General features: G+C 51.1%; 2 protein-coding genes across 3 annotated transcripts; both read right to left on the reverse strand.

Moving 5' to 3' along the window:
• Positions 1 to 749: 749 nt before the first annotated feature.
• On the reverse strand, positions 750 to 8775 carry IL22RA1 (interleukin 22 receptor subunit alpha 1). Of its 2 annotated transcripts, none has more exons than XM_039733759.1 (7): positions 8262 to 8775; positions 6031 to 6163; positions 5551 to 5723; positions 4124 to 4308; positions 3527 to 3662; positions 3213 to 3334; positions 750 to 2352 (listed from the first exon to the last, which is right to left on the reverse strand). In XM_039733759.1, the coding sequence occupies exons 1-7, from the start codon at positions 8302 to 8304 to the stop codon at positions 1384 to 1386; spliced, it is 1761 nt and encodes a 586-aa protein (XP_039589693.1). In that variant the 5' UTR covers positions 8305 to 8775; the 3' UTR covers positions 750 to 1383. The 2 variants fall into 2 exon arrangements, with proteins under 2 accessions (XP_039589693.1, XP_039589695.1); XM_039733761.1 differs by having other exon boundaries at positions 5547 to 5723.
• Positions 8776 to 10912: 2137 nt separating this feature from the next.
• IFNLR1 (interferon lambda receptor 1) lies at positions 10913 to 15609 on the reverse strand. The gene is made up of 7 exons (XM_039733765.1): positions 15244 to 15609; positions 14483 to 14606; positions 14070 to 14251; positions 13581 to 13723; positions 12991 to 13147; positions 12589 to 12713; positions 10913 to 12392 (listed from the first exon to the last, which is right to left on the reverse strand). Exons 1-7 carry the CDS (start codon positions 15353 to 15355, stop codon positions 11484 to 11486), a joined length of 1752 nt encoding a protein of 583 aa, XP_039589699.1. The 5' UTR covers positions 15356 to 15609; the 3' UTR covers positions 10913 to 11483.
• Between the last annotated feature and the right edge of the window lie 734 nt (positions 15610 to 16343).

A 16343-nucleotide genomic window follows, 5' to 3' on the forward strand; every position in this document is an offset into this window, starting at 1 on the left:
GAACCTTGGCTTGTAAACTTTCTAAGACTATTCCTTTAATCCTGGGTCGAATCATCAAAAATCTTCACTTCATGAGCCTATGGCTTATTTGCAAAATCACCCCAAAGAAAGGGGAATTTAACCTTTACCTGCAGCTTTCCTGGGCTGAGAAAAGCCCCAAGTGCACTTGGAGTGGGAACAGCTGAATTTTACCTCTGGTCAGATTGGTCTGTGAGTAAATACTTCCCCATACCAGTCCAACCTTGCTTATTCCTGTAAATGCTTTCACTTCTCTAAAACCAATGTCCTCAGACACATTTTTTCACCACGCAGTGGAAATGAACAGGCTGAACTGTGCTTTCCTCTGAATGAAAAATAATCACCTCCTCTGGCCCCTGAGTTAGAATTTAGCTTCCTTGGGCAAATGCTTCAAGGATTTTGACTCCCAAAAAGTGGTGGTGGCAGCTGTGGAGGATGTGCCAGGACCATGGGGCAGGTTCCCATGGGCAGGGAGGGGGGCAGGGAGAGCTCCAGACCTCCCTGGTCTCAGCGTGGGTCACTGGTGCCTGGATTGGGGTCAGTTGAGACTGAGGGTTGAGCTGCAAACCCTCACATCCCTGCCTGCCTGGAATGTGGTTCCAGGTGCTTCATCCCTGGGGATCTCAGGGGAGGCAGGGAACGTGTGACTGCTGCAGAGAGAGAAAGGAGCAGCAGCTGACAAAGCTCACAACTAGGCCAAGGCTGCATTAATCTGTTGCTGAGATGAAAAAGGCTTTATCTGTGTACAGGTATTAAAAAAGGCTTAATCTTTGTACAGGTATTAAAAAGCACAGGGGACAGGGACACATTTCACAGAACTGCTGCATCAGGAGCTGTTACCAGTTTCAATGACTCCTTTAAAGGCAAAGTCCATTCCAGGAAAGTGGAATATTCTTTTCCAAGTCATCTATCCAAGGGTAGAACACCAGTAACTGTTTACTTCTTTTACTGTGCCATGGTACATTAAATACTTCTAGGTTTGCATACCTGAATTTCTTCAAAGGGAGTTACATCTCAGCCCTCTATCTTAGGTGTTGGTAAAGAGCACATACAGTTTGTGAATTTTGCTGAATTTTCAGTAAACCGAATCTGGGACTGGAAACTGAATTTTCACTGATCTTTTAAAGTAACCCCATTCATAATAAATTGGAGAATATGTGAGAAATAAAGACCTGTTGTTTAAGTGCAAAGGTACAGTATGGCAGTGTAACAAGGAGCAATTCTCTCAGTAAAGGCACAAACTCCACGATGGAACAGGGTGACAGCCCTGAGCTCTGTTAACACAGCCAGGATCAGCTGTGGCTTTGCATTGCTTCTGTTTTATACAAGAAAACATCGTCTGGATTTAAATACCATTAATTCGTCCTAATAAAATTCTGTGCTCTCCTCATCCCACTGCACTTTCAAGTCCAGATCTCTGAAGAGCATGGTGAGAGGAGTGTCCGTGTGCTGGCGCGGGGGCAGGCTGAGCCCTGTGCAGCCCAGCCCCTGTGCTGCTGCGGGCATTTCCCCGGCTGCAGTCTCTGGGAGCTGCACTGTGCCTGCAGGGTGGGGGCATGGCTCTGGCAGCAGCCACTGCTGCCCGTGCCTGTGTGCGGGGAAGGCACTGCCAGTCCGGACGGAGAGCAGCAGAGGTGCCAGCAGCTCCTCCTCTGCGGCACAGCCTGGGGCAGCTTTCCCTGCGGGCAGCAGCAGGGGCAGGGCTGCCTGCTGCCTGTAGCACCCCCCTGCTTCCAGCAGGGACAGGGACAGCTGGGACACACGCTCTGGACCCTCCAGCCCCTCGCTCTGCAGCGGCAGCCGGCTCTGCCCAGGGCTCCCCTGGATCACAACTGACTCCAGCCTGTCCCTGCTCTTCCACAGGGCCACCTCTGGCTGCTGCTCTTTGTAATCCCAGTGGCTGCAGCTCTTTGCCAGCCCGTGGCTCCGGAGCTCTCCATCCTCGGGGCGATGTGGAGAACATTCCTTCAGCCTTTGCTCGGGCGGTGAGCTCCTGTCCGTGCCCTCCACGCACAGCCCGTAGGTCAGGGCCAGGCTGGGGCTGCCTGGGGCAGCAGCAGGGCTCTGCTCAGCTCTCTGAGGGGTGTAGGCAGTGATGGGAGCTGCCATCTCCTCCTGGCAGGGCTCGGGGGGCAGCTGCAGTGCTGGGACATCCACCTGCTGCTGGTAGGGACAGGAGAGCTGTCGTGGCTCCAGGGCCCAGCCCAGATGTTGGCTCATCTGGGCCAGCTGCACTTCAGGGATGAACGGGGAAGGTTTGGAAAAGCTGAGGGGCTTTATGATGTGCTCCACTGTCAGTGTGAGGGGCTGGAACGATGGAATCCCTCTGAAGTCCTGGTGGAGTAGATAAAAAAGCACAAGTTATTACTAAGAAGCTGTGACCTGGAAAGTTTGTTTTAGTTACTCTAACATTTTCCTTGGAGAAGTGTCAGTGAAAGCCAGTAAAATCACCAGGATCTGCTCTGCTGACAAAAGAGCTCTGCTTCTTTTTTTCTCCTGGACAATGACCACTCACAGGAATACAGACATTTCTCATCGTGTATCAACTAAGCAGTCTTGAAATATGAGAACAAAAATCTCCTGCTTTCACTTTTGCAAGATTTGTCCTAAGCCCTGCAGCATGGAAATAGCATGAAAACCCTTGAGCTCATTAGCATGAAAACCCAATTCTTGCTGTGGGAGATGAGGGATCGGTGAGAACCCCAGGGTTTCAAGGGGAACTGGGGATTTAGGATGCCTCAGGTGTAGCTGCCCAACCCAAGGGGCTCAGTTTGGAGCAGGTTCTGAGCACTTTAAAACATCAGTAATCTGCAGTGATTGCCTTGACCAAGCTCCTTAACCCTTTAAATGAAGGAGAGTGGGTTTAGATTGGATACTGGGGAGAAATGCTTTGCTCAGAGTGCTGCACAGAGCAGCTGTGGTGCCCCTGGATCCCTGGCAGTGCCAGGGCCAGGCTGGACATTGGATACTGGGGAGAAGTGCTTTGCTCAGAGAGTGCTGAGGCCCTGGCACAGAGCAGCTGTGGTGCCCCTGGATCCCTGGCAGTGCCAGGGCCAGGCTGGACGGGGCTGGGAGCAGCCTGGCACAGTGGCAGCTGTGCACCCACAGGGGGTATGGACTCAATGACCCTTCCAGCCAAGGCAGGGGTGATTCTGTGGTTTGCAAGCTGGGCTGCAGTGGCTGAGGGCACTCACCAGGGCCCTGGGCTGGGCACTGCGCTGTTTGATGTATTTGTAGATCACAAAAGCAGTGGCAGCAAAAAGCAGCCCGGCACAGAAGGCCAGGGCCACCAGACAGTAGAGAATCCACGTCTTGTCTGGGGAAAGAACAAGTGGAAAAAGAGCTGGATTAGAAAAAAATGTCACAATTAGCTAGGTGATGTCACAGGTTTTGTCTTACAGGAATTAATTTTTAAATTATTAAAACGTTCTGTGCTGAAAATCAATGCATTTTGTGTATCCAATATCCCAGCTGGAATTCTCAACTTTCAGCAGAGTTGAAGTCTCACCTGCCAGTGTTTTGACCCAAAACACCTGAGGTTTGCTCCTTCTCTGGAGCAGACAGATATAAACTGTCCCGTTGTATTCAGTGTCTGGGTCCAAGTTGGAAACTTCAAATTCTTTGTTGTGCTCATTCTTTGTCCACTGTTGAAAAGAAAGAGAAAATCTGTATTTGGGCAAGACGCAATTTTCTTCAATTCAGATTGCAAAATTCAGCTTAAAATATTATTTACTAATGAGGTCTTACAGGGCTCAAATTATTCTGTATGTGATGCAACTCTGGTTTTTTTCTCAATCATATTTATATGATTTTGTTTTCCATTATTTCTGTATCTAATTCTGCATTTCAGTTTCTTAAGATTGAAAATTACTGCTTCAGTAATTTTTAGCCACCAATGGTTTTACTTTTTGCTAGTTATACAGTACTCTTGGAAAGTCCTTTTTCCCCCAGAATTTAAGAAGAACGCTTAAAGTTCCTGTTGTCCTGAGAGTCAAAGACTCCAAAGCTTTCCCTTGCACATCAGAAATCTCCCCCATGCTGTGTAAACTGAGCTCCTTCTCCAGCTCATCTGAAATGGGATTTACAGCCCGAGGTTGTGCTTTACCTGCTGCCGTGTCCTCTGGTTGAACATTGTCAGGTGGTAATCCACAGCCCCGAATTTGCTGGAAATGTCCTCCACGCTGAGCTGCTGCTGGTCCTCCCCCCGCAGGGGCGTCAGGGGCGGCCGGACCAGGAACCTGATGGAGCGGACGTGGGGGACGTGTTCCACCTGGGGGGGCCCTATGATGGCTGGGAAGGGCAGCACAGGCACTGTCAGCTGGGCTGGCATCACCTGGTACCTTAAACCCAGCCCAGGCTCAGAAATGGGCACTTCTGCTTGTACAGAAAGGTGTCTGAGCTGAGAGAGCGCGGCAGGAGTCAGGACACTGCACACAGGGGGTTTGGGGCTCTGTGCCTTCACAGTGTCTGCCCCCCGGAATTCTCATCCCAGGCTTTTCCAGCTGCATGTTCCCTGCCCCTGTGCAGGATGTTCTCCTTCCTGTGTGTGTGAGGGATGAAACCCCACCACAGCAGAGCTGCCCAAATCCCAGCTCCCATCCTGCACCAGATTTACTGAGCTTTTGTGCCTGCACTTACCCCTGGTGACAGGCACACACCACACCCAGCACTGCTCAGAGCTTTAATCCAAGTTCTCACAGCTTTTGGGGGCAAAGACCTGAATGCTTCTCACAACCATTGGCTTCTAATGCCACCTTGAATTATTCTTGGTGATTTTTCAGTAGGAAATTTTAGCCACAGAGCCAATAAGGCCCCCAAAGGCTGCGTTGTGTCTGCAGGAAGGCTCACTTTGGGATTGGGACACAAAGGATCCACTGGAACGGATGCTTATCCCAAAGTTCCCATTTCACAGCTGCTGGGACTCATTGTCCTCAGGCTGCCCATCATGTCCTTTACTCATTTCTCTGTTCCTCCCACCAGCAGCTCTCCCTTCCATCACACCAAGCTTTTCCTTTCTCTCAGCTGCGACCCTGCCCGTTCCTCATCCCCCAAACCTCCAAGGCCTCACTCCCCCCACCAAGCACAGAGCCCCACAAGCCTGAACTGGGAGGAGCTGCTGCCCTGCAGGGGCAGGGGCAGGGCAGGGGCAGGGACAGGAGCAGGAGCAGGGGCAGGGACAGGAGCAGGGGCAGGAGCAGGAGCAGGAGCAGGGGCAGGAGCAGGGGCAGGGGCAGGGGCAGGGACAGGAGCAGGAGCAGGGACAGGGGCAGGGACAGGAGCAGGGGCAGGTCTCCCTTCCATCACACCAAGCTTTTCCTTTCTCTCAGCTGCGACCCTGCCCGTTCCTCATCCCCCAAACCTCCAAGGCCTCACTCCCCCCACCAAGCACAGAGCCCCACAAGCCTGAACTGGGAGGAGATGCTGCCCTGCAGGGGCAGGAGCAGGAGCAGGAGCAGGGGCAGGGGCAGGGGCAGGGGCAGGAGCAGGAGCAGGGGCAGGGGCAGGGCTCCCTGGGGCTGCACTGGTACCTACTCTCCTTGCGGGGCTCGAAGCGCTCGGAGCGCACCCAGCCGGGGGAGCAGCCCCGCGCCCGCACCCGCCCGTAGAAGTGCTCCGTGAAGTTCTCTGTCTCCTTGCTGAGGTTGCAGAAGAGCTGGGTGATGCTCTGGCACTCGTGTTTGGTGAGCCAGGATTTCTCTCCATACCTGAGGACAAAACAAGGGTTTGGGGTTGTTTGGTTGGACAGGACTGGGGGAAAATGGAATAGAGAGAAGGAAGATGCTGAGGGCATGAGTAGCTCAGGAATGGAGCAAAGCAACACAAGATGTAAAATATTTGCTTAAATGAGCATCATCTCCCACTTAGAATAATCCTAAAATATATGAACCATTATATGAACCATTATATGAACCATAATACAGGCAGGAGAAACAGCAAAATCAACTTTTCTCTTTTGGCCCTTCTTTCTCTGAGACCCCTAAGAACAGCCCAAAAGAAGCAAAGTTCACATACTGTTTGTACTGGACATCAAAGACAGTGCCAGGGGGAATATCTGCCTCTGTTTCCCACGTCAGGATGTTCTCAAAGTTTGTGGAAGAAAATGCTGCACGTTTCAGACATGATGATCTCTCTGTAGTCACAATACCTGAAGGAGCAGAGAAACTGGCATTAAAGAATATTTTCTGTCATCTCAGCCCTCAGATGAAAATGGATCCTGTGGTTTTTGCTAAAGCTGGGTTGAAAAGAAGGAGCTTGAGCAGAACAAGGCTCCAAACTGTGTTCACATCACACTCTTGCAGACAACTGACTCATCCCAAAGAAATCAGGAATTTATACAGAAAAGCCTCAAAAACCGAAGTCAGAAAGAGAATCCTTGAATTTCTAGTTGGGTTTCTTTAACAGCCTTTACATGGGTGGTAAAATAAGACAATAACCTGTTTTCAAGCCCAGAATAATCAGGTTTGTGAATGTCTCTGCTTTCTGCCCCTGCTCAAGGAAGTGACATGCAGAGCTCAGTGCCACCTCCTGAAGATGTGGCTCCGTGCTCCTCTCGTGCTCCATGTTTTATTGGATGGAAAGTGCCTGTACAGGGTGACACCCGGTGTCTGGACTCTGGCCTGGGTGTGCCAGGGTGACAGCAAACAGCTCAGCCCAGCTCCTGCTTTCTGAGCCCTGCTGCTCTCCCTTCAGGGTCAGGAATGCCACCTGGCCCTGCAAACATGTCCTGGACAGCAGGACCCCCCCGTGGCCCTCCTGCAGCAAACTGGCTCTGAGGTGCTGCAGAAGAGCCCTGAGGAGTTTGTGTCTCTCTTATCATGAAAAAACTCAGTGCAAAATTTACACTAGGGTTTCTAACTTCAAGGTTTATAAACTCTGAATTCAGATTACAGGCAGACCCTCGAAGAGAAATAATTTACACATTATTCAGCTCTTGGTTTGTGGCACTGATAAACACCTGGGGCATGTGAGGGCTTCAGCCTGCAGCGAGCAGTGAGACCCCTGGTGAAAAATGCAAAAATAGCAAAGATGGGCAAACTGAGTCCTGGGATGGGCTGTGCTGGACAACACACATGGAACAGAGCCTAAATCCCACCTGGATCCTCACCCCAAGCTTCCCCCATGGACCAGAACTGAGCAGTGCAGCCTGCTGGCTGGATGGAGGGTCAGGCAGAAAGGCACAGATCCCTTCTCAGTGCTGTGTGCCATTTGGGCAGGGGAGTGGAGCAGAAATGGGCTGCTGGCTACTCAGATTTTGTCCTGACTTCATCTGCAGCTCCACGTTTGCCTCGGCTCATCCCAGGCTCAGCAGTGGGGGTATGAAGGAGTGGGATTCCCTGTCTGAGCACCCTGAAAACTGAGTCACAAACACCCCACTCTTATCGCGAGTAGGAAATCTGTCCTCCCACATTTATCCATGCTAAGAACACTGTTATGCAAAGCAGCACAACACAAGCACAGTCAAGTGTGGGCAGGGGAAAACCAGGATATTTCACAGTGTGACAGTCCCTTGGGCTGAGGAGTTTCACAGGGTGAGACCCCAGACACAGCAGATGAATGACACCAGCTGAAAAGGTTTATCCTTCTTTCACCCAGCAGTGAGCTTGTCACATCTGGAGTGGGATTAAATGGCTTTGAGAGGGTAGATCTAGATTAGATATCAGAGGAAATTGTTCCCTGGGAGGGTGGGCAGGCCCTGGCACGGGGTGCCCAGAGCAGCTGGGGCTGCCCCATGTCTGGCAGTGCCCAGGGCCAGGCTGGACAGGGCTGGGAGCACCTGGGACAGTGGAAGGTGTCCCTGCCGTGCAGGGGTGGGATGAGATGAGCTTTAAGTCCCTTCCAACCCAACCACTCTACAATGACTCCCTCATTTGAAGATTCCATTATTTGTTTGTACCTCCTTTAAAATCAGGACTGTTCTTGTATTCATTGGTGCCTTTGCTTGAGACACGAGGAGGCTGATCCCAAGCCCCTGATACCGGTGAATATCCTTCACTGCTGTAGGATTTGGGTCCTAGCACAGTGACAAACCCTTTGAAGTGAAGGAATCTTTCCCTCTCCCTACTAATCCCTTAAGTGCTGAGCACACCAGCCACACATGGGAGTTACTACAAGGAGAGAGACCTCAGAAGAGAAGCCAGACAACAGCTCCTTCTCTAGGTGATAACTCAGGAGACAGGAGGGAAGCACAGACTCCAGGATCAAGCAGAATCCCACAATCAGCCACAGCAGAGCTCAGGACTTACCGACCACTGAAACTGCAGCCAGGACGATCAGAAATCCCTTCATGAATGGCTCTGCAGGCTGGGCTGCGAGGGCAGGAGCTGCTCCTGTGTGCAGGTGAATCACCTTTTGGCTGAATTCTCTCTTGCCAGGCCAGGTTGGGTTTGTTGCTCAGTAACAGAGCAAAGCAGAGCTCCTGTGCTGCCTTCCCTGGGCTCTGAGCTGCTCGGAGCCCTGCGCATGTGTGACACACAGAGTGACAGCAGCAGCACCTCTCCCCTCCAGTGCACACCTGACTGTACAAAGGTGCACGAGCCAGAGGCTGAGAAAATCCCCAGCTCCTGAAAAAGAGCCAAATACCTTTTTGCTGAGAGCTTCCTGCCTGAAAGCCCTCCCTGAGGTTCCTGGGGTTTGAGGTTTGCTTTTCTGGTCGGGTAACTTGAGCTTCTTACAATCTAGACATTAAAACTTAGAGCTGTGCACCTGCTTGGTTTAATACCTGCTGCAAGCAGTGCACCTATTACCTCCAAAAATCCTTCTGAATACTTTCTTACAGTCAAAGTCAGCCAGAGCTCTGGGGGTTTTTCCCCTGATGTGGGCAAGAGAAGAGTGGTGGCCTTTCCACAGGAGGAGCACCTGCTGTCCCACAGCTCCACAGAGACCATTGTACACCTCCAATGTTTATTTTTGTGGCTGTTTACAGTGTAAAGTTCTGTGACTGAATCCACGTGATAAGAACTGGCAGTTTGTATGGACAAGAAGAAGGGATACAGTCCCTTTTCCATAATGAGTTCAGTTTTTAAGGTGTTATTATGTTTTCAAAATACAAACCCTGTGCCCTTCTGAATGTTGCTTTCACTGCTCCATCCTTGCAAACATGTGGTAGAATTCACAAACCCCTTCTGCTTCCCTCCTCATGGTGGATTTCCTGTTTCTGATGCTGTTTCTGTTCCCTGCCCTGCCTGGGTGTGGAAGGGCTCTGTGCTTCCAGCCCTGCCATGGTGCATCACTGGCACTTTGTTCTCCTCAGCTCAGCTGGACAAAGGCAGAGGCCTGGGTTTGTTAAACCAGACACACCTATCCAGCAGTGTCTAATTAAGTACAACTGTTTGTTAGGGTGTTTCCTGCACAGCCTGATAAAAGCATTTCCATTTTCCCTCCCCTCACTGCTGCCTCTCACCCCTGCTGTGATGGGGCAGAGCTGAGGGACCCTGCTGTGCCCCTGAGCCTTCAGTTCTGAGAACAGAACCTCACACCTTACCTCTGCCCTTATTTCTAGCAAAGTGTCTCCTTTTGAATAGCCCAGAACACCTTTCTGAATCCCTGGGGACCTGAAGATGTCCAAAATTCAACTTTCAAGTTTAAAATTAGGGTTTTATCTTCCCAACTCACTCAAACTTTTCCTCACAGTGTGTGGGAACTGCAGCAAACTGGTGAGTGCTGGGCATGAACCTTCATGTGTGGCTGTGGCCCTGGGGACAGGGGACAGGGTGGGTTCCCCGTTGGACCCGATGATCCCCAAGGTGTTTTCCTAAGGAAATGATTCCCTGATGCTGATAAGAGCTGGAGCAGCTGCTCTGGGAGAGGAGCACTGTGCTCTGGCCAGGACTGACCCTTCTGCAGAGGAAAACAGCTCTCAAGCTTGCTGAAAGGAAACGGGGAGTTGGATGCTGCCACCACCTGAGCAGCTGGGCTGGCCTGCAGCCTGTCCCTCTGCCCCCGGACAGGACAAGAACCGATCCCAGGCTGTGCTGGCAGAGCTGGGACATGTCCAAAGCATTTTGGAGAGCTTACTCAACTTCGGAGCTTCCTGTAAATCAAAGCCCGGGGGGTTTTCCTGGATTGCACAAGAAATTGGGTGGTGATGATGTTTGGATCATCTGTGTCTTTCCAAATGAACTGGAGGGATGACAATGCAGGATGTACCTGCAGAGGACAAAGGGATAGTCCAGCTGGTGAATCCTTTCCCCCACCTCTCCTTTGGTCTTTAATTCAGGACCTTAATGAGTACATCTTGCTGCAAAGCAGTTCCCAGTCCCTTACTCCTTTTTTCCTCTCCTATTCTCAAAGGATTTCAGCTTTCATACCCTCCCCAACACCCTCCCCTCATCTGAGCCCTCTCCGAGTGCAGAGAGTGGCTGGGGAGTGTTTCCCTCTTTCTTTTAGTGCTTTGTTTTCCTGTGAGTCCTTTACACAAAGGCTCCTTTTGATACTGGAGCATAAAAAGCCTTTACAAGGGCATGAAGTGATGGGACAAAGGTGATGGCTGTAAACTGCCAGAGGGGAGATCTAGATTAGATACTGGGCTGAAATCCTTCCCCGGGAGGGTGGCAGGCCCTGGCACAGGGTGCCCAGAGCAGCTGGGGCTGCCCCTGGATCCCTGGCGGTGCCCAGGGCCAGGCTGGACACTGGGAGTGTCCCTGGCCATGGCAGGGGGATGAACTTCAGGATCCCTTCCCACCAAACCATTCTGTGATTCTTTGTTCAGTTCTGGCTTTCCAGTGACCAGAGTGACCTGGCTGGGAAGTCTCAGAATTCCACTCCAGCCCAGGATGGGCTCCTGTTTTAAAGGTAATGTTTTTTTCAAGATGAGCTGCAGTCCCCCTTTATAGCTCTGGAAAACAAAACCACGTACACATGGAGATTTATATCAAAATATTATTGCTCTCAGACATTCTGCACAGCAGGAGGAATTTCAGCTTCAATAAATATAAAATAAAAAATAAATAAACAAACATGCTGCACACTTTGGCTTCAGTTCCCCCTGTTGGAGCCCAGAAGGTGATTTCTGCAGGATGAGGTCGAGAACTTTTCATGCCACAAAAACCAGATCTTGCTGAATATCTCTGTAAGGAACTTCCAGTCAAGCTCTGGACTTAGAGGGAAGCGAAGATGACACCAAGCAGTTAAAAATCTGCTCCAAATCCACGTGCAGGCACACCACTGCATTTTCAGGCCCCTGTTCTGCAGTTCAGTGAGCCCCAGGCTCACCTGTTTGCTGGGTGTCCCTCAGAGATGTCCCTGCCTCCCCACCCCTGGCTGGCTCAGGCTGTGCCAGAGCCTGGCACCTTGTCAGAGGGACAGTGGCAGTACAGAGGTGACTGAGCAATAAAAGGCACTTTTGTGTCCCTATGGCCATTGCCATGATAGGTCAGACATCGGTTTTTTGTCCTTCTTCAAGGATCCTTGCTTGGATGTCTGGAGCTCTCCAGGATTGCCAGCACTCCCCAGACCTGCTGGGCACTTCAGATCCTTCCCAAGTAATGTGAGTGCTTGTAGCCTGGGAATTGCAGCCTTGGATCACATTTTTCCTCTGTTTTTGAAGTCCCAAAAGGATCATTCAGCACTGTGGACTCGGGTGGGGTCCCTTCTGTAAAGCTGTCACTGCCACAGTCACTGGCGATGCCTTCATCCTCTGCCACCTGCAGTGTCCACAAGGGGATGAGCAGCTGCCTGCTGGCATCCTCTCTGCCCTGGCACCTCGAGTCCGTCTGGAGCTGCAGGTCCAGGATGGATTTCTGGTAATCCCTGGAGCAATGAGGAGCCTTCCTGTGCTCGGGGGGTTCAGCAGCAATCCCCCCCAGCATGGGGGGAAGAGGGGTCATTCCCAGGCTCTCATCCCTGTTTCCATCATCCTGCCCCTGCTCTCTGGCCCCTGGGAATCTCACATCAGTGAGGGATATTCTTTCCAAAGAGGAGCAGAGGTAGAGGGATGGCTCCTCGTTTGCCTGGGACCCCGAGGTGTCCACCTCAGCCTTCCTCTCTGCAAAGAGAGTGAAACCCAGGGCTCTGAGGTCGAGCACAGATGCCCTGGCCACAGAGGGAGCTCCAGATCCTGAATCCAAGCTGCTTTCCCCCGGAGCTGCTGGGGAGGGCTGAGAGCTGAGAGGTCTCTTTGGATACCGAGGCATTCCGTATGGGATCAAAGTGCTGCTGTCCTCCTCCTCCTCATCCTCTGACCATGAAGATGACGACGATGACGATGATGATGATAGGAAAGAAGCCATCCATGGCAGGTGGTGTCCTCCTAAAGCCCTGTCTGTCCTCCTTTGGGCCACTGGCTTCTCTGAGCAGTTCAGATCATCACTGCAGAATTCCTTTTCACCGAGCTCCAAGTGGGACCTTGGTCCAGCAGCTTTAAATTGAGAGAAATCCTGCCAGGGAGAAGGAATGAAACAGTGAGCCTGTGATGCTTTCAAAAGAAAAGGTTGGATGTCAGAAAGGTTATTTCAAAAATGAGAATTGTAAATGTAAAACTGAGAAGTGCAGAACCCCCCGCTCCTCCCCAGTTACCCTCTGAAAACCAGCCAGACTCTGGGTCAGGAGGGGACCCCAGAATTTGGGCCATACCAAAACCTGAGGCATCTTCCTTTGCTTGGCCTCGTGTTTCACCAGGCAGCAGATGAAGGGACTGGCCACACAGATGGGGAGGACAACCAGAGGGATCACAACCAGAAGTGGGAACTTCCACTGTGCTGATGAAAAAGACAGAAATAATCTCTTGTGAGTGGTATTTTTACAGGAATCGTGGGCTCTACACTGACACACAATACTCAGAATTTTCAGAAAACATTTTAGGCTTTTCTAAATGAAACTATTTCTACAGAAAGCAGGAACCACTCACCAGAAAATCCAACCAGTCCCTTTAACAGAAAGCTTTTTTTGTGGTGAAAACCTGATTTTAGTGGAAATCTTTGCCTTGCCCTCATCCCACTGGATGTCTCCCACATCCCTTCCTGAGAAGGGCCATACCTTTGTGGTTTAACAGCACACACACGGGCTGGGAGAATTCGCTGTGCTTCAAGTTAATGCTTTCAAAGAGAGCCCTGGCACTGAAGCAGTAATTGCCTCTGAGGGCAGTGGTGTTGATGGTCACTGTGTCCTTCCTGAAGTAACCCTCATATTTCTTCTGTTGAGAGACAAAGCAGAGGGTTGGAGAGGTGATTCTTTCATGATTGGGTGGTGTCTGTACCACCTCAGCCCATGGATCCCTTGTGTGACCCCATGTCTGGCATCTCCCCCAGGATGCAGGCTGGGAATGCCAGCTGTGCTGGGCTCTGCCCTGCCAGGGAATGCTGCCAGTGGCACCTGGACTGGTTGTTTTAAACCTCAGATCTTCAGACTGACTAGTGTAGCCTCCCCTTCCTGATAAAAACAGGGAACTGCCAAAAAAAAAAAGGATGCATACACACACTTCTACTTTTTGTCTCTGGCTTTGGTTTAGCTCTGCTTTGGCTGGTTCCTTTCCTCCAGACCCTGGACCCAGTCCCTCTCCCTCTGCCCAGAACTTTGAAGCTCTTTCAGTTCCTCCATTTCATCTCAAAAGAGCCATTTGTACTGACCTTGTCTTCAGATCCTGCTTCCCAGAGGCTCAGGTCGTACTTCCAGGTGAGGTTCTCCACGCAGGTGGGCAGAGGGAAGGAGGCAGTGACACGGATGGAGTTGTCCCTGACGTTCAGGGTCAGCACGGGGGGAGCCAGTTCCACTGCAAGTGAGGGAGCACGTGTGACAATGGGGCTGGCCTGGCTCTTACCTTCCAGCAGCCACACTTTCCACGGCTGGTCCTCACTTCCAGCTGTTATCTTGTGATAAGAGGGAGGCAAAGGACACCTCTTTATCTAAAACACCCCAGAGAGCTGGGAGCCACTTTGCTCAGCTGGGACACTGATGAACAAATTCTGACAAAATTCATCCTCAAATGATCCCAGCTCGTTAGTGTTCCTGCTCACTCAAGTCTCTGCCATCCACAAAGCTCCTGGATACCTGTGGGGTGTGTCTGTGTGTTTGTGGGAATGTCCTTCCATCCAGGCTGTCACCTGGCAGGCACTCACCATCTGAGTAATAATCCTTGAACTGGGATTTCACCCACGGCGACTGGGACCGTCCCCAAACCGCCTTCACCCGAGCCCGGACTTTGACATAGAGGTTGGAGAGGGCACAAGTCAGGTTGCAAAAGGATCTGGGGATGTTTCTGCAGTGAGGAACCTTCATCCATTTGTCCAGACGATCCTGGCTGGAAGGAACAGCCACACCAAAATATTAAACACGTTCTGCTGTGATTTATAGAGCAAGAGAAGGAAAGGTTTGGGAGGGTGAGGAGCAGGTGGCGCTCAGAGTTTGGAACACTTCCCAGATGGATCATGTTTCGTTGTGGTGCAAGGTCACTGATGGCTAGGACAGTCATTAATCAGGAGAGATGCCCAGTAGCTGTCCCTGTGATCAGACACGGTTTGGGAGCTCTTACCTTTCATACCTCACAGTGTAGGTCACACCTGGGGGAGAGCCTTCCCCTGGAGCCCAGGCCAAAATCATGGCAAAATCCTTGGACAGCAGGGTCACATTCTGAGGAGGGAGAAGCTGAACACGACCTGGCCAAAAGGGAAAATTATGTGAATGATTCAAAAGTGTCTTTGGGGACAGGAAATAGCACTTGGCTCTCACTAAGGTGGTGTCAATATCTGAGGCTGAGCCTTTCACTAAAGGCTGGACATTGGCTCTGGAAGCAGCTGTGACACAATGTTTTCCTTGTCTCTCATAAAGCATCCTCATCTCAACAGCTTTTAGAATTAGGACACAAGTTTGTATGAACAATCTGTTTTATCATTTCAAGTGGCTTTCCCCGTACTCTCACTGCATTTCACTGATTTACAACCCACAAACTCTGCCTGATTCCCTGGACAGGGAGTCTGTCTGTCCCTGACTGTCTGTCCCAGGCTGTCCCACACTTCTCATTCAATCCCAATCCTCCAAGGGCAGATCCTAGCAGGAATTCAGAGCTGCAGGTTTGTCCTGTAGATTTTCCTGCCCCTCTTTTTTCCAGTAGATCACCATGTCCATCACTAGCCCTCAACAAGACCTTCCACAGACAGATCTTAAACTGTCTCTTCTTTACCATGAAATACTCCACTTTATGTGAATCATTCCCATTTAAACTGATTAAAATGTCTCCTCCTACCAACAAAGCCATATAGTGAAAAGCAAAGGAACACTCAGGTGTGCACGTACCTCGAGCCTGCTGCAGGAGGCACAGAGCCATCAGGGCTCCCACTCTCCAGCCACACAGGACAGAGCAGAACTGCCCACTTGTCATAAAAGCTTTTCCTTGATCCGTTCTCATCGTGTTTCCTGTGTGAATTCCAGAGGATGGAGGAGCTCGGGAGCTGCACACATGCGCCCTGCATCGCTTCCTGGTCCAGCCCTGCACGTGTGCCTGCAGAGGAGCAGGGTGAGAGGCTTTTGGGGGACAGGTAAAGGCTGCAGCACTGCGCCCTCCAGTGCAGCACAGCTGAGCCCTGGCGCAGGGCAAGGAAGGGCTGCCTCATCTTGTGAGACACCTCAGGAAAACTCTGACCTTTGGTCCTTACCTGCATGGCTGTGAAATATTAATAGCACTTAAGTAAGGTTTCAGTGCAGGAGAGAGCTATTAATAACCTAGCAACAACAAAAACAGTGGGGTGGGGGCTCTGGTAGCCTGGTGTTTACAGCAGATCAAAGAGTTCCTCCAGTTTATGTTAGCACAGTGTTTTTTGGGAGTTAGGGAATTACTGCACTTCACAGCTGGGGGGTAAAGTGCAGAGATAGGACAGGGATCTGCCCCCTCCCAGTGTGGGCACATGAAAGGAGCTGGATCTCTGCCACGCTGCCAAGTGCAGGGTGCCAGGTGTGTGCTTGGAATGGCAGTGCCACCGCAGGAGAAGGGGAAATCCCTGGAGCAGGGACTGTTTGGCACTTCAGCTCTCCTGCCTTCCCATCACGGGCACCAGCAGCAGGAACGGATCAGTGAATTCCCTCACAGGACAGCTACAGCAGCTTGGACAAAGGGTCTTCCCCAGGTGGAAAACTTCCAGCCCAGCCCTTGACAACCCTTGGGACCTGGGAGTGTCAGCTTCAGGGCACAAAGTCACCATTTCCTCCAAAAATCTCCATTTCCTCTTACCACGGGTTTCTGTTTCCCTGGCTGTTTTGCTACCTCTGTTTAATTTAATTTAATTTTTATTGACTTCCTTGTGAAAAGAAGAATTGTAATCCTTTCTAAGGAAAACAGCAAAGTGAAGGGCCTGGAGGGTCTATCCCCCTTCAGCACCCGAACTGCAGAGCCACAGCCA

This window comes from Passer montanus, unplaced genomic scaffold (genome assembly GCF_014805655.1).
Source record: "Passer montanus isolate IOZ18808 unplaced genomic scaffold, ASM1480565v1 scaffold89, whole genome shotgun sequence".
NCBI lineage: Eukaryota > Metazoa > Chordata > Aves > Passeriformes > Passeridae > Passer > Passer montanus.